Source organism: Saccopteryx leptura, chromosome 3, assembly GCF_036850995.1.
Source record: "Saccopteryx leptura isolate mSacLep1 chromosome 3, mSacLep1_pri_phased_curated, whole genome shotgun sequence".
Lineage (NCBI taxonomy): Eukaryota > Metazoa > Chordata > Mammalia > Chiroptera > Emballonuridae > Saccopteryx > Saccopteryx leptura.
Window position 1 is genome coordinate 217536378 of NC_089505.1, and position 25746 is coordinate 217562123.

The following is a 25746-nucleotide window of genomic DNA, read 5'->3' on the forward strand; positions in this document are numbered from 1 at the left end:
TGAATGACCGTGGGGAGCTGAGATTCGGACCCAGGAAGCTTGCTTCAAGAGCACACACCTTACCCAATGAACCACCTGGCTGCCCAGGGGTACTTCCCAGGTTGCTCCAAGATATACATAAATAGGTACCAACTGACTGCAGCTCTGGCCAATGCCTTGATGGCTGCCTCTTGAGAACTGCTAATCATTGGGTTTCATCAGATACTGAGTACTTGTAAGTGACTTCCTTTCATTCTCAGGTGGATATTATTATGGCCACACAGAGATTTTTGGTGGCTTGCTCAAGGTTACATAGCTACCAAGTCACAAAACAGGGACTTGAACCCCAGTTTCTGTTTCTGACTCGAAGGCCATCTTTCTACTGCTGAAGAGAGACAACTCTGAACACGACACCACTGTAGCATGAGGCCTACAGATGGCCATCCTGCTGTAGTTCCTCCTAAAGGAGCCGTGTTATCAGCAGGGCTCTGTCCTTCCATTGGCTGAGTCTAGAGCAGCCATCTTATTATCCTGCCTCATCCCCCTTAGGTTTCTCTGTGCCAGAATGACTTACCCCTGCCCTCTGCCCTCTAGACACCTTCTGTCATAACTAAACGGGCTCAGTGTCAGCACTGCATTGCTAAATTTCAGATAAAGAATCATATACTTCCATGTTTTTCTACTAACTTAGTAATCTTATCAAGACAGGATATATGTTTCTGTGCACTAAGTTGTCCCTACAGAGCTACACACCATGCTGGTCCCCAGGTTCTTCTCTAAGTTCTTACAGACATCTGTTCAGTACTGAAATGTGCCAGGAATAAATCCACAACAAATTATTGACTCGTACCAAAGACGATTGTTCCCCTTTTGAAAACTAGGACACTATTTGACAACCATTTCATGTTCTTTTGCACTCTTGTAACAGATTGCAAAAGACTAGTTATAGCACAATGCACCTGCTTCAATGACCTGCAAGGATATTAAAAAGAAAAAAATACATACAACTGAAATCTAACATCTAATTCATCATCTTGATATTATCCTGGTACGTACCTATGTGTGACTAGTCCTAGTTGGTATCCTTTTCCTAGGCAACACTAATCAAAATTATTCAAATATATATGTAAATATACATACATAGTGAATATGTAAAACATATATACGATTTATACACACTACATACATATGTGTACCGTATATACACACATAGTTGTGTATATCTATGTTCATGTCATATATAGCCTATAATAGCAACACCAACAGTCATAACTGAAGAAGGAACTTGGGAGAGGGGAAGAGGAGGACAGTGGCACAATAGGCCTCTAGGGCATTTTCTTTTTTTTCTTTTAGGGCATTTTCTTTATGACATTTTCGTCAATACCGGACCATCAAACAGGCAAAAAGAATTAGCCAGTGCCTACTGGACGTCAGGCAATTGTTCTCTTCTACACATACTGTTTTCCTGAATCTTTAATCTACTCAACAGCAGCTACTGACTATCAAGAAAAGATGTTGGTCTCATATCACCTACAAGACTTCACAACATGCTCAGTAACTGCTCCTGTTTTGCACAGAGCACTCAGGCTCATTTGGGGTGGCCTCCAATTAACTTGTTACTTTTACATTCATATTTAGTAGTTAAGCATTTTTTAATAAAGAAAAATGGGGCAGGTTTGCCTTAGAAAAGATGAGTTGTAAAGTATGGGCCATATTATTTGGCAGTATCCAAACACCTGGCCACCACAAACGATTAATGTATTTCTAATGAGCACTGGATTCAGCCCAAGATAAAGATGCATAACTCATTAAGTAAACTTTCCTTGAGTTTTCTTAAAGGATCACCAATGTTTAACATTAGCATGAAGGAATAAGCCACAACAATTTTTTATTTTTCCTGAACAGAAATGCTAGATGTAAATCGGGCCTAGAAAATTTTGCACTTATTAAGCAAGCTCTGTGCTTTTAAAACTTGTTGGCTGGAACTGCTTAATGGGAGAATGGGTGCTTACAAGTCCCTGGGACTGGAGGGTGAGGAAGAGGGGGCAGCATCCTTAGAGGCTGTTGTGTACAAACTCAGGTCCCAGCTGTGGGACCAGAGGACTGTTGCTGGAGGTAGACAGTGGAGGAGACAAGGCAAGGGGCACCACACGATTTCTCTGTAAAATGTATAAACTATGATGTATACAGCAAATTGGGATCAGAACCCACAAGGAGACTAACTCCAGAGTAAGGCAGTCATTGGGTTACCAATTACAGTTGACTCTTGAACAACACGGGTTAGAACTATGTGGGACCACTAATTATGGACCATATATATATATATATATATATATATATTTTTTAACAATATTTTTAATCTGCAGTTGAAAATCCCTGAGATGCGGAGGAATGACTGTATACATCATTCTACGCCATTTTATATAAGGGACTTGAGAATCCGAAGATGGTATCTGCAGGAACAACAGTAGTTCAGTTCTGAAGAAGTCCAAAAGTAGATTTTCCCCTGTGCAGAGGTCATCTGACAGGGTCATGGTTGGAACCCACAGTTTCTGTGCTCATCGCCACCATGGAGCACATACTGAGGCCTGGGCAGGGCTAGTTATAGACAGGCTCCCAAGGAGTCCCGTCAAGGTTATTTCTAGTGCCGTACACCAAAGAAAGAGGCCACTTGGGTGACTGATGGGGCTGCTTTGCTGGCAGAAATGTAAGGGAAAAGGAAGCAGCTGGCAAGATGCTCCTTCCTATCTGAGGAAGTGCTGGGAGCTTCTGGCTGGCCAACAAAGAGAAACAAGGCCACCAGGAGGGCGGGGTGGGCACCCACAGGCCCCTCTAGGTCCTGAGTTCTGACTCCAGGTAAGCCTGCTCACACTGCAGAGGACCCTGCTCACACACTTGTCTGTGCCTTAATCTGTCTGTTTCCACAATCCCTTCAGCAGCTGCCTTCCCGCAGGGCAGGTGCCCACTCATCAGCACCCAATACAGTCGTTTGCACTAGAACCAGTGCATGAACCTCCATTTCCAGCAGCCAGGTAGGGCCCCCAGAACAGCCCCGGACTTTGTGATGATCACCCGTGAGCAGAGCCATGAGAGCCGCAGACAACTGAAAACAGAGGGCAGGTTCTGTCTTTACAGTCATCCCCATTCTACACACAGAGAAGCAAACTGAAAACCCACCTTCCACCTGCACTTCCAGAAGGCCAGAGAAAGGGCAAACCACATGGGGGTGGCAGCTTCCAGCCCCTAGGCTGGGAACTGGGGTGAAGTCTCTGCCCTCCTCTCCAATACACCCTGCCCAGCCTTCTGGTTCAAGGCAACAAGTCAGGCCCTAATGTGACCCGAAATTTGAGCTCTGAAACCCCAAGAGCTTCAGGAGACATCAATTACAGCGATAAAACCGGTCCGCACGGGGTCGAAGGGCAAGAGGCGCAGGGGTATAATCCTTGCCCGGCTCCTCCCTCCAGCAAACAAACAGCTTACCCCAAATCAAGGACCCGGGCTCAGATCTTCCCCAAACACACACCCACTCCCGCCTCAGACGCCACAACATCCACACGGCGGACCCCACGCGCGGGCACACCTGCCTTGCCCACACATACGTGCACGCTTGTCTAGAATTGGACAGGCACTTGCACCCCACGTACCCCGGCCCAGCACACACACCTGCCCGCCCAGGAACCCCCGGGCGCCGCTCGCTCGCCCTCCCCACCGCGGGTCCCGCCCTCCAGGACCCTGTCCTCGCGCGCTCGTCGCGCCCACAGCCCGGCAGCCGGCAGCCCTCCGCACTCACCGGCGCGGCGCCCACCGGCCTCCGCCGTCCCGCCGGCCCTACGGCCTGGGGCCCCGCGCCGCCCGCCCGCTCCCTGCCGTGGTTCCAGGGCTGGTCCGCCCGCGCCGCCGCCGCCGCCGCCGCTTCCCGTCACGTGGGGCGACCGCCCTGCGCCGGGAGGGCGGGAGCCGGCACGTCCCTGCGCTATCCGCCGGGGCCCCAAGGCCTCCGGGGCGCCCTGGGTGTTAGGAACCCCGCTTCGGCCTGTTTCCTCGCATATACCGGATCACAGCTTCGCACGCCTCATGGCCGGCCGGGGTAAGCGAGCTGATGCCTATGGAGCCCTGGAACACAGCCTGGCACAGGGTGGGTGCTCGGAGAGGGTCGGCGATGCTGTTCTCGTTCGCTTTCTCCTTCCCTGCTGGCCACGGCCAGCTCCGTGAAAACACGGGCCTGCTCTGATTGCTCAGCACTCTATTTCTAACATCGGACACTGTAAACACCAGAGGAATACTTGCTGAAAAAAAATGAATGAATCGATCCACCAACCAGCCAACCAATCAATCCTGTGGAAAGCTTAACCACTCTGCAACCGGATTGGCAAAGTTGGCTGGAGACGCTGACTTGCTGGTGATGCTCCCTCCGGCGCTACAATGTATTGTATCAACCGGCTCAGGGGGCCCGCAGTGCTCATTTGCACCGTACAGAGCGCGGCACAAGACTCATCGCAGAGGTGACACCTGACAGCCTGACTCTAAGGCCCAGTGGCTGAGGACCTTACAGCAATTATTTCATTTAAGCCTCTCCATGTTCGTATGAAACAAAGCGTTATTAACCTCTCCATTTCACAGAAGAGTTGACTGAGGCAAAAAGGGAATGACTTATCCCAAATTCCATGGTAGTAAGAACAGAGCAAAATAAGAATCCAGAATTTAAAAAGTGATTATATATATATATATATATATATATATATATATATATATATATATATATAATTAAGTTCTGTTGATTGAATAGTTCATAAAACATTTGTGTTCTGCTTTAAACAAACTAGGAGTAAAAATGTGTATTAATAAAAAAGAAGGGGTAAAAGATAATTCAGAAATAATTATTTCCTTTATGAAATGATTTACCGTATAGGATTCTTAAAATGGCAAGCTCCACATGTGCACATTATTCCATCTAGAAACATCTGTTCTTCCTGGAACTTTCTGGGAAGTCTATTTTACATGACAGGAAACTATATGTAACTAATTATTTCATAACTGTGTAAATATGTGCATCAGGGCAAATTCTAAATTTATCATGTTTTGATTGATTATATTAAAGAAAAAATATTAGTTTTTTCAAAGGAATTCATAACTTTATTAATATTTATTCAATATCCCATGGATCCATATTAAACATGTATTTTATAGAGTGTGGAAAAGGTGTTCTAATAGATTAGTGAAGATTAAGAGTTGAAAAATACAACTGAATGCTTTTAATATTTGCCAATCAAAACTTACCATCCTCACATACACACACACACTTAATGTTCCTTGCTGGTTTAAGCTCCGAAGGACAAGTTGTCTATCACCTTGTTGCTCTATCTGCATGTAGGAAGCACTCAAATAATATTTAAAATTCCTGGTACTCATTTAGGCTTTCTTTAAAAAAGGTTTTTAATGCTAAGATATTGTTACTCCAATTTATAAACTCGCTTGTTAGTACACAACTAGTTTGGATATCAGTTTAGACTATGAGATTAAGCACAGAAAGGTTACATTTATTATTATTATTTATTATTATTATTAGCAAACATAGCTTACTACAAGCCATGTTTTAAGAGCTTCTACATGCATTTGCTCATTTAATGATATAAACACATATTCTCATACTTGTAATCTAGTTTCTGTAAAATAAACTCTTCAAACTGTTATTCAAATCAGCTATTTTTTGAGCAGCTCCTGTGTGTCAGGTACTATGGCAGAGGCTGCTGGGCATACTGAAATGAGGATACAGCCCTTACCCTCAAACAGCTTAATTTAGTTCAGTGGTTTATGCAGTATGACAGGTAACAGCAGTACCAACACCTCCTTGGAAGTTGTTATAAATGCAGATTCCCATGCTCCTACCCAAACCTCCTGAGTCAAAAACTTGGGGAGAAGAGGATTGAGCCCAGCAGACTGTTTTGTTGTTGTTGTTGTTATTGTCGTTTTTACAAGATTTCCAGGTAACTCTAATACTGACTCAGTTTTAAGAACCACTGATTTATTTAGTGGGATATGTGGAAGAAATACCCTCTTAATCATATCCTAAGATAAAAATAATGTACTCGTAGACTTTTGATAACAGGAGAGGTCAGTTAGGAAGTGCCTAGAATCTGGAAAGGCTGACATTTGTTCAGCACACACTATTATGTGTACCAGGCCCTGTGCTATGTACTGAAACAAAGAGATGAAAGAGATACCAAAAGAGCTCATTAAACAGGTGTCGTGAGATGGGTTTTACAAAAACCCAGTAGTTAGTTACCTATGTAAATGGATCTTTATAATGATTGGACTGTAAAAGGAATGAAAAATGACAATAATAAAAAATATAATCATTAATTAATTATCATTATGGTACTGAACGTAGTTATTTAAAACTCAAGGCAGAACTGTTGTTTAAAAACATAGATCCAAAATGTGAAGTGTTTTTTAAATTGTTAATTCACTTTATGCTCAAGTAGTTTTGACAACTAATGATAAATATTTGTATCATAAATATCTCAAATATTACACTATGGACAAGAGGAATCAACACTCAAACTTCTCAGTATATAGTTCACTTATGATTCATTAAATAAATATTTATTGAGTACCTACTAAGTACAAGCACTCACTGTGTATGCCAGTAACCAGGTGGGAGATTCAAAGCAAATGTACCCTCCCACCCCCATCCTAGAGGAACTCATAACCTAGTGAGATGGTGATGCCAGGCAAGGCAGTGTTAAGATGATTTACCTCAACTTTGTTCTTGTCAACTATAGACACCAAATAAAAATGTTAATAAAACCCCATGATCTTCAAGTGAAGGGAAAACACTTAGAACACTGAACTTAAAAATTTATGGTTACTATATAATACAGATAATAGTGTAGCAGGAGTCAACTTCAGTCTACAAATTCAAATGTGTAACAAACATTTTTTTTTTCTGTAACTGAGCTTTATTTTTATTTTAAGCCCCCCCTTGGCTGCAGTAACAATAATCATCAATGGATGCCCACCCCCTTCCTCAGGACTGTGTCTATATTAGGAAATTTCTGAAATGCTAAAATGAGGAGAGGAGACACCAAATCTTTGCATCACTGGTCCCCATAAGGATTCAAAGATACTCTTTGTTCACTCTGGTGTTGGTTTTCAACCTGGCCCCTCCAATCATGGCTACTGCCTGGCTTGAGGGTCAAAGACATCTGTGGCTTCCTTGCTCTGCTATGTGGCAGAAATCTCTGTGAGGTGGCCATGCTGCCTAGGCATATTTGAAACACAACCTCAACTTGTTAGAAACGCAAATTCTCCCCCACCTTAAACTCCTAACTCAGAAACACTGGTTACAACAGCCAGCAGACTTTAAGTATTCTGAGGTTCCACTATCTAAAGCTGTCCCCAGGATTGGGGTGGGGGGCAGCATTTCATGTCTCTCCTTCCCTGGGACAGGATCAGGGATAGGGAATTAGAATCTAATTCTACTTCTCCTACTCTGAATCTTGATTTTTTTTCTGCCTCAATGGACACTCCCTCTACCCTAAGATTTTAGCTTCAGAGACATCTTAATGGATTTAGTTTTAAGCAGGGAAGTACTGGAAGAAAAAAGGCACAGCTCTTACCTGCCACAAAACATTTTTTTTTCTGATGAAGAACTTGAGGTTTCAGGATAGGTGGCTGATTCAGAAAACCACAGGGAGAAAGAACACAGCAAGGACCAGTAACCACATTTTCAGACTCTTTAAGTTTTATCCCGACGTCCAGCACCCTTCTGCCACATCTCTCCTTTGATAACAGCCAATCAGCTACAACAAATCCCCAGGTAAACGCAACCAGAGGAGGCACTGCTCATCCTCTAGCTCAGGGGTCCCCAAACTACAGCCCGCGGGCCGCATGCGGTCCCCTGAGGCCATTTATCTGGCTCCCGCTGCACTTCTGGAAGGGGCACCTCTTTCATTGGTGGTCAGTGAGAAGAGCATAGTTCCCATTGAAATACTGGTCAGTTTGTTGATTTAAATTTACTTTTTCTTTATTTTAAACATTGTATTTGTTCCCGTTTTGTTTTTTTACTTTAAAATAAGATATGTGCAGTGTGCACAGGGATTTTTTCATAGCTTTTTTTATAGTACGGCCCTCCAACAGTCTGAGGGACAGTGAACTGGCCCCCTGTGTAAAAAGTTTGGGGACCCCTGCTCTAGCTCCAATCTCACAACATTATGAGGTGGTGTCATATTTCCATTCACAGGAGAGGAAGCTAAAGTCAGGAGACAGGAAGTATGTCTCAAAACCAGCTACCTACTCAAGTGTGTCAAATGTGTTATATAATCTCTACTCCTTTCATAATTCTTCAGTGAAGGTGTTAGCAGAGCATTTTTCTGATAAGGCTGGGGCTGAGTCTAGACTAACTCAACCCAGTTCTCGAAGCAGCAGAACAAAATCTGAACTGAGGTCTGGCTTTCAAGTTTCCTACCAAGGCAGCTGTTTTTGCCACTAAAACAATGAATGTGCCCTTTGGTGAAAGAAATGGGGATAATGCTACCAGTCACACTAATTTCACTGCTGTCATGAAAATCAAATCAGATTTTGGATATGGAATATCATATCAATATCATGAAGTTAATCCACTTAACTCCAAATCAGGACATCCAAATACCTGCCCCAGCTTAGTTCTAAAACTTCAATTTGGGGCAAGTCATTTCAGATCCGTTTCCTCAGCACTAAAAGGAAAGAACTGGACTGAGTAATGTTAATCCAAATTCGGAGGAACCCAAAACATGAAAGACAGAAATAAGGTCCTAAGGTCCGTAGTTCACACACCAAAGCTTTATTGTTTAGCTTGGCCAAGCGGCGGCAGCTCCCACAGAAATCTGAGGGAGAGCACGCCGGCCCTTTATTCTTAGTTTTTATAGTTTTGTAAGTGGGAAGTACAGAAGCAAAAATTGCAATTAGGAGCCCCTTACCACTATTGGTTATAGTCATATGTCCTTTAACATGATAGGACCACGTTCAATTTGCAAGCTATACATCATTTTGGGGAAAACAAAGTTTACAAGCCAACACAATGGTAGAAAGATGTCTCTTTACATATTAAAGGCATTCCTATATTATCTAGTGTTTATCTGCTATCTCTCTGTCTAGTCACACACACATTTACATAGGAGAGGTAGTTTCGGTGGGGACAAATGCCCGCAAATGACTCATTGCTATAAGAAAAGGTTTATTTTGGCTTTTCTCTTCCTGCACCTGGCTAGCCATTCACCCCTTTCCCCACAGGTGTGGTGGAACGTCTGGGAATCCATGTTTTCCTCCCCTTGCATTTATAATACAATGCCAAGGGCCATCCTGGTTATGCCAATCACACAGTACAGAGACTATTCTCACAATTTCTCTGCACACCTTAATCCAAATTAATAAAATGTTCTCCAAGCCTCCTAAAATATTAATATTAATTCTGTAGCCTCTGGTACTTTACAACACCTGCGGGTGAAATGGCTCAGTGGCTCCTCAGTAATTTTTAAGTTTCTGCCCTGCTCTGAAATTCAATTTCTAGATAAAGCATCATACACATAAATGATTAAGAAAATAGCTAAACACCCCTCAACTCTATCTTGTCTTTTTGATTTAGCATCTCACTTATTTTCCAATTCCCTCTCAAGGTTTATCTTTCGGCATCCTCTGACGTTCACATTTTTGTAGACGCTGCAATAACTTCCAATAAAACAGTATATCACAGGGGATGCAAACCATAGCCTTTACAACTGTCTGCAAGTTTAAGTTTTAAATGTGCAAAATATTTGGGATGTACATCTCCACAAAAGATGCAAGTAGAAAAGATTTTTCAGTAAATTATTAGATTTTATTTAAACTAAAACTATCAATTCACTGCAGTTACAAGTGCGGTGAAAATGGACTTAAATGTCAGCCTTGCTACTCCGTAAGTTCTCTGATGTTGAGCAAATTACCCCGTGCCTATTTCCTCATCTGAAAAAATCCTAAGCATTGTAGTAGTACTACATACCTCATAGGGTTGTTCTGAGGACTGGGATAACCTAAGTAAAACGCAGTACCCGGCACATAGCAAACGTCTAACAACATTTGGACGTCGTCACTGGAGTTCTGTCAGTTATTTTCAAACGTGAGCAGGTTAATTCGGAGTATTATTTCGGGGAACAAATAGTTGAGTGCCTACTATAAGCTACTAGCCACCGAGAATGAAAGTCCCTGACCTTACAGCAAATTAGAGGATTAGAAAACAAACGATGAGCAGGTTAAAAAAAAGAAAGTAGTTTCAGAAGCGACAGAGCGCCATGTTTCGGTTAACGTCTATCTCCCTCCCCGGCCCCTTCCACGCGAGACGGCCCCGAGCAGCCCCTGGGCCACATCTGCCGTTGGACGTCACAGGAGGCACGACCAATCACGGCCGGCCCCGTGAACTTCGCTTCTTCCCTTCTTCCTGCCCTACTCGACTTGCCACTCTTTTCACTTCTTTCACCCGGGGGACTATACTCCAGCGAAAGCCAGCTCACGCCGCGCAAGCCACGCGAGAAGGGCGGGCGCGCACGCCGCGCAAGCCACGCGAGAAGGGTGGGCGCGCGGCGCACCCAAAGTGACGTCACATTCGAGTCTCCGTCCACTACGTCACTTCGGGCCTTCCTCCGCAGAGCCTTGTGGGTAGCTGGCCGGGGTCTCCTGGCGACGACGATGGCGGGGGATGTGGGCGGCCGCAGCTGCACGGAGTCGGATCTGCTGCTGCACCCGGAGCTGTTGTCGCAGGAGTTCCTTCTCCTCACGCTGGAGCAGGTCGGGCGCGCCGGGGCGGGCGGGCCTGGGTGGCGGGGTACTCGGGCCAGAGCCCGCCCCAAGTATCCCCTGGCGGCGTCCGCCGCCGCTCCTCCCGCCGGCTTCGTGCGATTCTTCCTCCACTTAGGTTCTGAGCATATCGGGAGCTCCTGGGAATTGCGACTTCGTTTTTAGGGTTCTCGATGGCTCGCAGAGAGGAGCCCTAGGCAGCCCCCGCGGCCTATATGTAAGCGAGGGGTTGGGGAAGAAACGTGGGAGAACGGAAATGAGGGGTATAATCGGGGACCGTCGGGGCTGGAGAGCATGGGGGAAATGGCCCGTTTTCCGCGCTCTCACCTCCGTGCAAGATAAGGGGACTGAGTCCGACCGAGGCCATCGGCCTTATTGAAGCTCACACCACGGGTAAATGATGCAGCCCAGAGGAGAATTCGGGGTTCCAGGCTCTCATAATGTTGGCTCTTTCTCAGCTAATGTGGCCTCTGATAGATCATAAAAACAGGGCGGAAAATGATACATTTTGTGTAAGGCGGTAGAGAATTAACGAACGTTTCCTGCGGTCCTGTGTAGCATAGTGTGTGTGTCCTTCCGAACTGTATTCTGTCTGTCTAACTTCATCAAGCCCGTCTGCTGAGTCAATTATTTGATGTCAGTTACCTTTCACCTGTGTTTCTCAAACATTTTCAATACATCAGAGTCACCCCAGGGCTTGTTAAACAGTATTGCTGAGCTTCTTTCCCAGAGTGTCTGATTCTGTAGGTCTGCGGTGTGGCCTGAAAATCTGCCTTTTTAACAAGTTCTTGCTTTAACAAGTTTTAATTCCGGGACCTCACTTAGAGCACCTCTGCCTTTAAGCATGGTTTCCCAAACTAACCTGCCAATGAATTCTCAAATTCTCAGAGAACGCCCAGGGTTTTCATAAAGCTCTGAGTGAGTACAGGGTGAAAATCGATAATAAAGGGTCAACTAGTAAAAGAGAGAAAAGGAGTAAAATTTGTGCTTCTAAGTTTTGAAGGGAATAAAAGAGATTGGGGAAAGTTTAACAGAGGACATAGATTGGATTTGTTTTGTCAGTTCTACTAAACACAGGTGTTTCCCTGCCTTTCAGAATTGCAGTTGAAAAGCCTGTGATCTCACTTTACTTCAAAAATCCAGGCTTTATATATGTCCATAACTACTCCTGTTCTTCATGCAATGTTTTCCGTGATGCTGGACAGTGAGTGGAAGCTACCGATGACGTGAGGGACAGGTTTTAATGATGTGCGGTTCTCTGTACTGTTATTGAAAGGGTACTGCGGTTTCCATTCACAGGACAGTTTGAAACCTTGGTATTTTTCTTCAGTTTAAGAAGCATTGTTAAAGAAACATGAGAACTCCAGCCCACTCCTCTGAATGTGATAGTCACACTCTGATAACTTTTTTGACAATATACTAATTATTATCGTTGTTTTGTCTTCCTTCCCGGCAGTCACCCATTTTCAGTCCCCATCATAGATTAGGCTGACAAATGGAAAGGTTCTTATTGCCTGATATATTGGCTAAACACTGGAGAACACATATGTTCTTGTCACACTGAGAACATATGACCACTGTCTGCGATGAGGCTGCTCCTAATATTAACAGAGCTTAACCTATTTATAATATTGCTTTTTTTAGTATTATATAGGACCATTAAGCATGTGTCTGACTGTGATGCTGGTTTTATAATTTATAGTATTTAAGCAGCAGTATTTTGCCCTGTTAGGTAGGTAGTTGGTTAGTTGTTAAAAGAAGCATATTGTTTTGAAATTATTTTTGTTTTTTTCTTTCTGCAGAAGAACATAGCTGTTGAAAATGACGTAAAAAAAAACAAAGACAATCTTACTAATCTTTACGTTCAGCATGCAATACCGTTGCCTCAGAGAGATTTGCCAAAGAATAGATGGGGGAAAATGATGGGGAAAAAAAGAGAACAACATGAGCTGGAAAATGAGGCCAAAAGGTACTTTTCAGCATTTCTGGTTTTCACCTTGTATGACTAAACAATTTTGCTTTTCTTTTCTCCCCAGGTAGATTTAGGTTAAAATAACTTCAACAATTATTTATTAAGCACCAGTCACTGTACCTATACCATGAATAAATCGGAAAAAATTCTCTTCTTGTATTTTACAATTGGAAGAAATGTGATAAAAAATAGTTAAGGAAAATATGATACGTTGCATGGTGACTGTTGCTATGGAGAAAAGAAAGCATGAGAGGGATTACAATTTTAGGTAAAGTGGCAGGGAACAACCTCACTGAGAAATGCCATTTCAGTAGAGAGACCTAGAAAGTACAGAGAGCAAGCTAACATTCCAGGCAGAATACAAGAATTGGGGTCAGGCCTGTGCCCATCATATCCTGAATGACAAAGAGGCATCGGGGCTGCAGTAGAGACACTCAAAGGGAGAGGAGGAGAAGAGGTTATTGGCAGTGAAAGGAGATTCTCAGATCAGGTAAAGCATTGTGAGAACTTTGGCCTTACTGTTGAGAAGGCACTGTAGAATTTAGAGCGGAGTGATGACACCACCTGATGTACATTTGGACAGGATCACGCTGGCTGCTGTACTAAGAAGTAATTTAAGGTGGTGTCGGGGACAAGGAGACCAGTTAGGAGATAGCAGGAATCCAGGTAATAGATGCAGTGACTTCTACTGAGGTGGTAGTGAACTTGGTAAGAAGTGATTGGGGCCTGGATATATTATAGAGCAGTGGTCCCCAACCCCCGGCCATGGACCGGTACTGGTCCACAGAGAAAGAATAAATAACTTACATTATTTTCGTTTTATTTCTATTTAAGTCTGAACGATGTTTTATTTTTAAAAAATGACCAGATTCCTTCTGTTACATCCGTCTAAGACTCACTCTTGACGCTTGTCTCAGTCACGTGATACATTTATCCATCCCATCCTAAAGGTCGGTCCGTGAAAATATTTTCTGACATTAAACCGGTCCGTGGCCCAAAAAAGGTTGGGGACCACTGTTATTGAGGGAGAGCCAACAACATATGGTTAATTGTGAGAAAAAAATGGAGTTAAGTAAGACTCTAAGGTCTTTGAATACTGTAGAAATGAAAAGACTCCATATAGCAGGCATCCCCAAACTATGGCCCCAGGCTGCATGGGGGCCCCCTGAGGCCATTTATGGGCCTCCCCGCACTTCCGGAAGGGGCACTTCTTTCATTGGTGGTTAGTGAGAGGAGCACTGTATGTGGCGGCCCTCCAACGGTCTGAGGGACAGTGAACTGGCCCCCTGTGTAAAAAGTTTGGGGACCCCTGCCATATAGCTTCAGATACACTTTAAAATTTTTTAATTTTAGAAAATTATTTATAAAACCATAAGCAAGTGAATCTTTCTTGTAAAGTTACATTTGATTGATCTCTATAGTTTGTTAATGAGGACAGAGTACGTATACAAAGATCCCTAAGTAGGCTAGTTATTTCTTTTCCTATATCTCTCATCATAAGTGGGTGCTATTGATTAATTACTGAATTTCCTTTTAATGCCTTCTATTAGGAAGGTACTGTTATGGCAGTGCACTAGCGACAGTGGGAGAAGATGGAGTGAGAGGGTAGGGGTCTGGGAGAGTGCTAATTCTGAGTTGATGCATGGTTTTAATCTCTAGCTACAAAGACTAAAGAACTCATGTTTGGTGGAGAGATTATTCCCATGGATAGAAGAGTTGAAGAGTGCAACTTGTATGTTCATAGTCTTTTGGGAAGTAAATAAATGTAGAATCTCACTTTCAGCAACACATTCAGTTCAGACTGAGCATCGTTTAGCTTGATGGTTGCATGTTGGTACAGGCTATGTATTAGTGTTACCTTTAATAAATCCGTGGATTATGCTGTACATTATCTTTAATTTGTTTCTGTTGACTTACTACAAAAGAATTTTCTTCTTTATCTGCACACTCAGCCCCATTGTCTTAAGCAAAGCTTTTAAACCTGTCATATTTACTTTATATGACAGTCCCTTTTAGTCTTTCAGTATCATTTTGAAAAGGATCTTTGGCTCTGTTTTTAAAAAAATCACAGTTTAACTTTTATATTAGAGTATTAAGAGGGGAAAGGATCTAAGAGATCGTCGGGCATTATTGAATTGCTAATTGTTTTATCTCTGGAGGAACTGAGTTCTAGAGAACTGTTGCGACATGCCCCAGGTCACGCAGAGCTAGGACCAGGTCTTTATTGCAGTGCTTCTCAAACTTTAATGTGCTTCTTGAATCGTAAATCGAACTCTCACAAGCAGATGCACCCCACTCTCATTTCTCCTATTTCCCTTCTGCAATGCCAGTGGGTGTGTAATGAGTTTATTTTTCATCTTTTACCAAATGATTGTTGGTGGTGACACGAGAACTGGGGAGTTTGGCCAATCACCTGCGATCTGGTTAATGGCAGTCTGAGTTCTTCACAAGCTCCCAAGGAGCTGCTGACGCTGCAGGTCCCTGGAGCACACTGAGGAGCGAGGCTGAAGTGTTCTTCCTGCTCGAGTTCTCTTACCATGTTTAATGAAAAGGTTTTTTATCATAAATGTTTTTGACTTGAGGTATAATGAATAATGAACAAAGGAATGCCTTTATTATTTTTACGATTAAGAGTGGAAATTAGGTCTTCAGAAGCTAAATGTGAAGACATTAAGTTTCAAAACAAAGTATATGTATGCCTTGGTTTTAGATACCTTAATGAACGGAATACAGTTTTCTATATTATTGTATATAGGCTGCAATATATAGTAATGTTGTTATAATTTTATTGTTTATTATCCTTTCTAAATAATAATACATGGTCAAGATAACCCTTTTGATAAGATTGGTGATTTTTTTTTTAATTAAAAATTTTAGTTACTAGGAAATTCTGTTTTAAATTCTAGGGTTAGTTGGTCAATTGATGATTTAAAAATAACCTCTCGTATATACAATACAGCTATCTTTAAATTTTATGTCAATAAATATTTAAACTTTAAAGCACTAGTAAATTATTATTTCATTTAGGGTGTAACAGAAAATTTTACTTCCAGTGGTTCTACTTAACAATAATAGATTCATCTTCTCTGTAAACTTTTTTGGTCATTGTTTTAATTTTAAATTTCAGTAACTGCTTTTCCACTCCAGATGGCATTTTTCATGAATGCGTCTCTTTGATTCCAGGAGTAGCACTGTAGATGTGTTAAAGAAAAGACCACTCATTGTGTTTGATGGAAGTTCAACAAGTACAAGCATAAAAGTGAGAAAGACTGAGAATGGGGATAATGATCGACTCAAGCCTCCCTCTCAGGCAAGCTTTACCAGTAATGCCTTTCGAAAATTATCAAATTCCTCTTCAAGTGTTTCACCCCTAATTTTGTCTTCCAATTTGCCTATGAACAATAAAATGGAACACAATAATAATGACACTAAACAGAACCATGACTTAACGCATAGGAAAAGTCCTTTGGGCCCTGCGAAGTCACCGCCTTTGTCCCCCGTGGGAGCTACTCCAGTGAAGTTAAAGCGAGCTGCTCCTAAAGAAGAGGCCGAGGCCATGGTGAGTGTGGGCGGTTTCCCTGCTCCTGGAGGGGGGAGGTCTCTGAGCGGTTGGCTGTGCTGAGAGCTGTTCTGTAGCCCTTTCGTTCTGTCTTATTTTTACACCTCATTTCTCATGTGTTTCAACGCTGGAACTTTAAAATCCATGATGATAAACTACTCAGTCTTCTTTTTTTTTCTGCTTAAAATGTGTAAAGAGAGAGTGTCTTAGGCACTTACCCTAGATTTTTCTCACTTAGATCCTTAAGTAATTTAGAACTAAAATAAAGAAATATTATTTTGTTCTCAAGACTCAGCATGTTGGTAATTTGCTCAGGGTCACACGTTTCAGGACCATTGTTTTGCACTTGCCTTAAAACCACACTAGTCTCTAGGATTTACCACTTGCGTCCCCTAACCCTTAGGTGTCCCTGTCCTTCGAGGGGTAGAGGACACTGGGAGAATCTACTGTTTTGTGTTCTACTAGACTTAAGCATTTGGATGCTAGGATTTTATATGTTGGCAAATTTGATAGTTACATGATATGTAAACATCCATCTGTTTTATAGCCTTTATAGCAAAAAATACCATTGACTGGATGGCTCAAGCAACAAACATTTATTTCTTAAAGTCCTGGAGGCTGGGAAGTCCAAATCAAAGCACTGGCAGACTTAGTGTCTGGTTAGGACCCACCTCCTGGCTCACAGTTGGCTGGCTGCTCGTCCCTGTGTCTTCACCTGGCAGAAAGGGAAGGGAGCTCTCTGGGGTCTCATTTATAAGAACACTAATCCCATTCATGAGGGCTTTACCCTCATGACCTAATCACCCCAAAGGCTCCACCTCCAAATATCACATTGGGGGTTAGGTTTCAACATGGAGCTTTTGAGGGGAGACCAGACATTCAGCCTATAGCATGTAGTGTATGCTTTGGCTTTGATGTCTTAAAAATGTGTGTCAGAGTGATCAAAACATCCTAAAAACCCTGGAAAAAGAAAGCAACTGTGCATCTGACCAGCCCTAAGTTCTTGTATTAGTTCTTTGACTCCTTTTAGCAGTCTTGTGAAGTAGACACAATAGTTGATCCCATTTCACAGCTGAGAAAACAAGTTTAGATAATTTAAATAAATTTGTCCAGGTTTCCAAAGTTAGTAAGTGATCACATTGCAGTTAGAATTCAGGTCTGTTTGGCCCAGAACATGCCCCTTTTATGACACCATGGTGCCTCCACACTTACTTTGGTAGCATTTGTGGGAAAGAGGAAGCGGGTATCAGGAGTGGGGAGAAGAGTCCAGACCTCAAATATTAGAATAGAGAGTGAGCTTCCAGGGGTTTGTTTTCAGTCTCTTGAGAAAATATTTTTCTGCTCAAAAAATTTTTACTTTCAGAGGTGTGATTTTTTTTCTTAAGTGAGAGAGAAGAAGGGAGGGAGATGAGAAGCCTCAACTCATAGTTGAAATACTTTAGTTGTTCATTGATTGCTTCTCATGTGTACCTTAACCGGTGGGCTCCAGCCAAGCTAGTGACCCCTTGCTCAAGCCAGCGACCATGGGATCATGTCGATGACCCCATGCTCAAGCCCGCAACCTTGGGGCTTCGAACCTGGGGCCTCTGTCCCAGGTTGATGCTCTGTCCACTGCTCCATCACTGGTCAGGCAGAGGTGTGATTTAAAAAAAAAATTCTCATGTTAAGATTTTGGATTGTGAGATTGAGGGAGGACATGGGCTCAGCAGGGAGTAAGCAGCCCAGGAGCAGTCAGTGGTCTCAACTCTGAGTGTACCTTAGGGTCCCCTGAAGGAGCATCAAGAAAATTGGTCAGGTCAGAGCCTCATCCCTGCCACCTGTGGATTCTGATCTAATTGATTCTGGGATAAGACCCAGCTCTGGGCATGTTTGTAAGTACTCTGGGTGATTCCACAGCTAGGAAAGTGGGAGCCAGGGTGGCTTGCTACTTTTCTTATGTTCTAAAATCTTTTCCGCCAGGTGGCAGCAGTGATCTACCATTTCTATGTTAGTAGTACACTTTGGTGGTTTAAAATGTTCATTTCAGTTATTCTCTGACATTTCTGTAAGTATGAACTGATTTCTGTTCATGTCTTTTCAGAATAACTTGAAGCCCCCAGAAGCAAAGAGGAAGATACAGCATGTTACATGGCCATGAAGGAAAGTTTCCAAAAATGTAAATATAACTGTAACTGTAGTTTTCAAACAAGTTCATATATATTGACAGTGTTTATAGAGATCTTGATTATTTTGAAATTTCCTCAAGAGGTTTAAAATTAGGTTAAAAAAATAGTCTTTCCTTTCTCTTCCTCTCTGCCTTCCTCCCTTTCTTTCAGCGAAAAAAGAAATTGCCTTTTATTCCGATTAGAAAAGACTTTCTTTTTAAATGACTGGCTCAGTATAAGTCACTTATACTGACCCTAGTCAAATCAGTAAGCTACAAGTCTAGTATAAAGCATCTGCTGAACTTTAGGAGTTCATTCTAATTAGTCTTTTTTTTGATGATCTTTGGAGAACTTTGAGATTTCTTTTTTAACTCAAGTATTTTAGAAGTTAACAATTTTTATTTCTTTTCCCAAGCAAAAGAATATAACTGTTCACCACAGTATTTTAGTAAATACTGCCAAATTCATCCTCGACGTTCACCAAGAAAAGCGTATTTGCATGCTGCTGATAAACTACTCAGAGGAGGCAGATGGAATGACTGTGAAGTGCTCGCTTTGCTCCTTCCCTGAAGTCATAACAGAATCAGTTTCTTAGGTGTTTCCTGGTCAGGGTAGCCCCAGGTCCACCACCAGAATGTCTTGTTACGCAGCAGCGCTGCCAGTCTCCATGAGCAGTCTGTGGTCTCACTAAAGCTCAGGTAGCTCGCCCTCCTAGGAGCTTACAGCGGCTGACTTGAAAAATATTCAGCTGAGGTAATCATGTTAGAGGTGGTACCTTTGGACAGAAAGTGTAATGAGCAGGAAAAGGGGGGGGGGTAGAATTCTAGAATTTAAGAGAGTCCAGGAAGCATGGCAGTGAAGAGGAAATTCATTGTGATCCAAAACAGGCAAGAATAGCAGGTCTGTTCTGAAGTCGGAAGTCAGGGCAGTCACAGCATGGAGTTGGCCAGGGTCCCTGCTGGTGTAACGTGGACAGCTTTCCATAGGGCTGGCGAGCACATGTGTCTACTAAGGTAATATAAAATTGTGTTTGTGTTAAAGTGGTAGTATTCCAACTATGGGATTGAAGTCAGTGGGATAATAGGGTTATACCTTATATTCATGACTTCTAGTGTCTACTGTGTGTGTATGAATACTTTATACTTTTTCCCCATATGATTGATCTTCAAACAGGAGTTTCTCTTTTCAGTACTTTTTAGAGCAGTCTCATTCTTCTTTTGATTTGTTAAAACAAGCATTTTAGTTTAGCTATTGAAAAGCCTTACAAAAAATTAATTCAGCTTTGCAGAGAAGTTCTGTACTAATACTTTAAACCTGCATTGTTTAGTCATTCTGCCTTTATTCAGACTGTAATTCTGGACACATAAGACAAAATGGGTACATACTAAATGTTGCACAAATTGTTAATGTTATGCTAAGTTGTTAAATATAGGTTATCTGCAGGGCTGATACATAATTTTGAAAAGTGCAGATTTTTGGGTAGAATGACAAACTATATTTTGTATTTAGTTTCTTCTGCTTTCATCAGCATTTCTCTTTTAAGAGAGAATTAGCCATTTGACGGTTTTAAGTCAGTAGAAATTTATTTTTAGTTACTCAAAGTTAATTTTTAATTTGTGTGTTAACTTACAAAGTAGGTTGGTAATAACAGCTGAACTGTGTAACATTGTTGCTTCAAATTGAAGTTTATATTATGAATATTCAGAATGGTGCTCATATAGTAGCATATTCTTGAGCTACTTTGAGTTGGGAATGTGGAAGAGAGCTAAACCATGCACTATGTATTACACATACGAGCATCCGAGAGCACTGTGCCTCCTTGAGGTGCAGAGATGCAGCTTGTCTCTACTGTCTCCACGTGCTGAAGCCTGCCGAGTGACAGGAATCTGAAGCAGGAGGATTGGGAATCTTATATTTTGAGGTGTTGCTTTGAAGTGGAGAAGGACTTGATTTGAATGGCTAACAACTTCAGAATCTTTACTCACTAACATGGGTTATTGTTGCTTTTGATTCTATATTCCAGTAAAGCCGATTTTTCTTATTATTGGGGTGGGAAAGTGAATGCCATTCAAGTCAGTGTGTGGCTTCTGAGGTGTAGTTAGAGGCACTTGATCACTTCCTGCCATTGGCAGGTGGTCTTGTTCTTCCCCCCACCCTCTTTCTTCTATTTTCTTTTTCTTATCCTCCTTTCCCATATTTTCACTTTCTTTGCTTTCAGCTCCTTCCTCCTCTGTGTAGATCCTAAGCTTCAGGCTTAGGTTTGCAAAACATACTGCTTGGCCCTGCTTATTCACCAGGGGCTGACCCGCTGACCCCAGACCTCTTACACTCGAGTCACTGCTGCGTGACTTCTGAAGAATCTCGAGGCCATGCCACACAGGGCACAAAGTTGCTTCCCAGTAACTGGCTGTAAGGGTGGTGCAGCTTTCCAGAATGACTTTATTAATCTAGACAGCATCCAGGCACTTTGGAAAGTCTGGTTCAACTAATATTATGAGGCCATAATATTTTTGCTAGTATTAAAATTCTTGAGAAGTGTAATTATTTGAAATAATATTTTGGCTAACTTAAGTTTTCAGAGATGATTCTAAACCTGATCTAGAGACTCATTGAATAGCAGTGACGTTTTTAAAACTTACATTAAGTAAAACTGCCAGTAGGTTAAATCATGTGTGTAAGAGCTTCCTCTACTTACGACTGTGGAACTTCAGTAATTTTTAGGGGCTACAAAATGGTCAACATGTTTTTAATTTTAAGTGTGCCCTTTTATTAAATGCTTGTTCAGGCTTTGTAACTTAGTACAGAAAGTTTAACCTTGTAATGTACATTTTTTTTTGTATATAGAAAGTCTTTTAAGTAGCCTCATCCTTATTTAAATAAATTGAGTGAAATTATTGAATAAGTCTGTCATTTGTATAAAATAAAATGGAAACGTACTCTGTAATGACTTGATCTCTTTTTATTTCAGTAAACTATCTTCAAAGGTGTCTTTTTTTTTCTTTCTTTTTTTTTTTTGGTATTTTTCCAAAGTGAGAAGACGGCTTCTGCATGCGTCGGGCCAGGATCCACCTGGCATGCCCACCAGGGGGCGATGCTCTGCCCATCTGGGGTGTTGCTCTGCTGCAACTGGAGCCATTCTAGTGCCTGAGGTGGAGGCCATGGAGCCATCCTCAGCGCCTGGGCCAACTTTGCTCCAATGGAGCCTTGGTTGCAGGAGGGGAAGAGAGAGAGAGAGAAAAGAGAGGGGGAGAGGTGGAGAAGCAGATGGATGCTTCTCCTGTGTGCCCTGACCAGAAATCGAACCCGGGACTTCCACACACCAGGCCAACACTACCACTGAACCAATCGGCCAGGGCCAAAAGGTGTCATATTTTTAAATAGTAAAACCTTGTGTGCCTGGATTGATTGGGCTCAGGCATAGTTCCAGTAGCCCACCCACATCGTGGGGTGCCTGCTGTAGAGGGAAGCATGGCTAGAGTGACCTGGTGTTCAGGACATCCTCATGCTACAGGGGCTACACACTGACTGCTCTATGCTTGGAGGGGTGGAAGTAAGTCCCCCAAACCTTGTCCCTCAAGCTTTCTTAACTGGAACAGACCAGATTCAGTTGAATTTATGTTTGGGTGATCTAAACAAAGATAATTTCTATTAATGTTGTATAGTGAACCTCTAAATTAACTAAATTGAAAAAGCCTCAGGTAGCCTACCTTGAACTTAAGAAGTAGATCCTTGATGTTTTTTTGTCTGAACAGAGGAGACTACAAAGTCTTGTTTCCGTTTTGATCTTTACTAAAGTGCTTTTTACTAACTAAAGTGCTCTGCTCTGCCAGTTATTAAACTTGTCTTCCATATGATGGCAAAAACCTAAAGATATAAATTAAGTTCCTGGTCCTAAAGATAAGACAGGCAAGTGAACAGTGAACACTGGGTAATTGCAGTTAGAGGAAGAATATCAAACTTAATCATGGAATAGGGATGGCAAAGGTAGGGTGAGAAAGTACTCTAATCCAGTGGGAAAGGCCTCTATGAAAAGATCCTTTGAGGGGCTGCAGCTGTGGGAAGCTTTTAGGAGAAGCATGCTACATGTGGTAGACTGGGATCAAGCAGATGCTCTGCTGTCACTTGTGGACCCCTGCTGCAGCCATGAAGGGAAAAAGTCTGTTAGAAAAATAGGTCCCGGCTGACAATATGTCACCCATCCCTGGTCTAGCCAGGCGCTGACTGCAGCAATGTTGCAGCACAGACCAGCCAAATAGCTGACTCGAAGAATCATGATAGGGGTAGTACTAAGCCAGTAGGCATTGGGAATGGTTTGCTACCCAGCACTAGATGATAGACATCAGACTCGATGGTGAAGTGAAAATCCCAACTCTTAATAGGTTTTTAGAACAAAAAGACTGGTGGGGTTCAAATCAGTGAAACAAGGTGGGGAGGATGTTATAGAATAAAGTCAAAAGAAGGTAGGCAGAAGCCAAATTATGGGGGATCTTAGGTAGGCCATGTTATGGACTTTGTATTTGACTCCAGGAGAAATTGGTAGCTGTTAGCATTGTTCAGACATAACCAAGTGTTCAGTTAAATCAAGACTCAAGACTAGTTAATTAAGTGTATAATAGCACTAAACATATTTTTATACCTCTGCTAAAATTAACCAGGCGACTTGTTTTTTAGCTTTTGGGTAAATTGTTTGAACTAAAATGTTTATATTTCTTTGACTAATAATTAAACCTTAGGAAACTAAAATAATTTATGGTGAAAGATAGTTTTATAAATATAAAAGCACCAAATCTAGCTAAACCTTTTATTATGTCTATTCTGCCCCACTACATAATTTTTATTTTTCTCCTTTAAGTGAGAGGAGGGGAGATAGACTCCCACATGCACCCCAACCAGGATCCATTCAGCAACCCATCTGGGGCCGATGCTTGAATCAGCTGAGCGATTTTTAGCGCCTGAGGCCAACAGACCAACTGAGCTATCCTCAGCTTCTAGGGCCAACGCTCGAACCAGTCGAGCCACTGGCTATGGGAGGGGGAGAAGCAGATGGTCACTTCTGCATGCACTGAGCAGGAATCAAACCTGGGACGTCTGCAAGCCAGTCCGACACTATCCACTGAGCCAGTGGGCTGAGGCCTACATAATTTTTTAAAGTAAACTTTTAAAACATAAACTTGGTAGCATTTTATGTTTACAGAAATACTGCCAAGGCAGTGCTGGGCCTTACACCTCACACCCAGTTCCCTCATTACTTACATGTACTAATTAGTGTGGTGCCTTTGTTGAAACGAATCAGTATTGATACATCACTATTAGCTGAAGCCCATAACTTGATTCACATTTTCTTGGTCTATCTAATGTCCACTTTCTGTCTCAGGATACCACCTTACCTTTAGTCTTCATAATGACCCCTTAGAAACTCATCTGGGCTGTGATGGTTTCACAGACTCTCCTTAACTTTCTCATAACCATTGGTTTTTCTTTTTTTTGTAGAATGGTTTTTCTTTTATTTTTTTAGTGCCTGAGGCCAACAGACCAACTGTTGATTTGTCTTGTTTTTTGTGATTGGACTGGGTTTAGAAGTTTAAGAAGGTCACACAGGTAAAGCACCCCTTTCATCACATTATATTTAGGGTACATACTATGACATGACCACTTTATTATTATTGAGAGGCGGGGAGGCAGAGACAGACTCCTGCATGTGCCCCCACTAGGATCCACCCAATAAGCCCCTGTTAGGTGATACTCTGCCCAGCTGGGCCATAGCTCCATTGTTCAGCAACTGAGCTATTTTAGCACCTGAGGCTGAGGCCATGGAGCCATCTTCAGCACCTATGAGACCAACTTTACTGGAGCTATTTGAGCCATGGGCACAGGAGGAGAGGAGAGATAGAGAGGAGGGGGAGGGGTGAAGAAGCAGATGGTCACTTCTCTTGTGTGTCCTGATGGGGAATTGAACCTGGAACATCCACACACCAGGCTGATGCTCTACCGCTGAATCCACCAGCCAGGGTCGACTTGACCACTTTTTTTTTTTAATTATTTATTTATTTTAGTGGGGGGAGAGCAGGAAGCATCAACTTCCATATGTGCCTTGACCAGGCAAGCCCAGTGCTTTGAACCAGCAACCTCAGCGTTCCAGGTCGACACTTTACCCACTGAGCCACCACAGGGCAGGCGACCACTTTTGAGGTAAATCATGGTCACCTGGCTGAGGTATTATTTGTGAGGTCAAGGCAGTTGCTTTCTTTCCTCCTTTTCATACTGTACTTGGGAAGAAAATCACTTAAGGAATGTGGAGTTATGCTCACCTTGCTGGCCAAGTATCTACATAAACTATTTAGAATTCTTTGTGCAAGAGATTTGTCCTCCATTTTTTTTTAACAATTTATATCTGTTGACGCACATACTTTGGATTATAAAGTAATGCTTTCTTGTTTGTTTTGCTCGGATTGTGCTAGCTTTGGCCATTGAAAACTTCAGTTGGCTTCTGTCCCTCTGACGGGCCTCATCACTGGTTTCTTTAGGCACTTCCTTCCTGTCTGGCTGGACAAGGCGCTCCAGGTTCATGTGTACCTCCTGTCCCAGTCCAGGCCTCAGCCACTTCTCCAGGGAGCCTTATTCCCTTTATGGAAGAACGGTATTAGAAAGCAAGATGTGGGCCCTAGGGTGCCCATTGATATCAGGGTGTCATCGCTTCTAGGCCTTCTCCACGGACAGAGCAGGGAAATATACACTGCTCACAAAAATCAGGGGAGACTGCATCACTTCATATCCATTTTGAATTATCCCCTAATTTTTTTGAGCAGTATACACACACACACACACATACACACTAACCCCAGTGTATACACATATCCATACATATCTTTTATAGTTAACCTTCTATCTATAATAAGCTAAGCATGAGTTCATGTGATGTCTCCAACTGTAATGCACTATATGGATCATTGTAGACCTCCCTTGCTTGTTTCTAACTTCCTGCCCCAAAGTGAGAAACCAGGCTCCCTCCATCCACCATTCACTGGTGAATTGTCCCATCCCAGTGCACACATGCAGCAGAGGCAAAATTGTTCACCTGGACCCTGTAGGAAATGACTGTCTCCTAGAGGACAGTGATTATGTACACTGTTTGCCTCTATTCTTGTAGACTCTACTCATTTCCAGTGTTACTTAAATCATGCTGCTTAAAAAAATACAGTGTGTCTGTAAAGTCATGGTGTACTTTTGACCGGTCACAGGAAAGCAACAAAAGATGATAGAAATGTGAAATCTGCACCAAATAAAAG

General features: G+C 42.4%; 2 protein-coding genes across 9 annotated transcripts in view; one reads left to right on the top strand and one right to left on the bottom strand.

The window, feature by feature from the left end:
• TGFBRAP1 (transforming growth factor beta receptor associated protein 1) overlaps positions 1-7741 on the bottom strand; it is a 58027-nt gene extending 50286 nt beyond the window's left edge. The window contains exon 1 of one of the 4 annotated variants that reach the window (XM_066377520.1): positions 7599-7741. The gene's annotated coding sequence lies outside the window, so the exon portion shown is untranslated. The other 3 variants (XM_066377521.1, XM_066377517.1, XM_066377519.1) reach the window with 3 other exon arrangements.
• A 2144-nt stretch (positions 7742-9885) lies between these two features.
• Positions 9886-25746, top strand: part of C3H2orf49 (chromosome 3 C2orf49 homolog) — a 246518-nt gene continuing 230657 nt past the window's right edge. For 2 of the 5 annotated variants that reach the window (XR_010750336.1, XM_066377540.1), the window contains exons 1-4: positions 9887-10776; positions 12588-12754; positions 15941-16316; positions 18397-18471. Coding sequence is in view for 3 of the 5 variants with exons in the window: in XM_066377540.1 (XP_066233637.1) it covers positions 10678-10776; positions 12588-12754; positions 15941-16316; positions 18397-18453 (699 nt within the window). In the remaining 2 variants the exon portion in view is untranslated. Of the gene's footprint in view, positions 10777-12587; positions 12755-15940; positions 16317-18396; positions 18623-18875; positions 19474-25746 lie in introns of those variants that run through there. The other 3 variants (XR_010750337.1, XM_066377542.1, XM_066377541.1) reach the window with 3 other exon arrangements.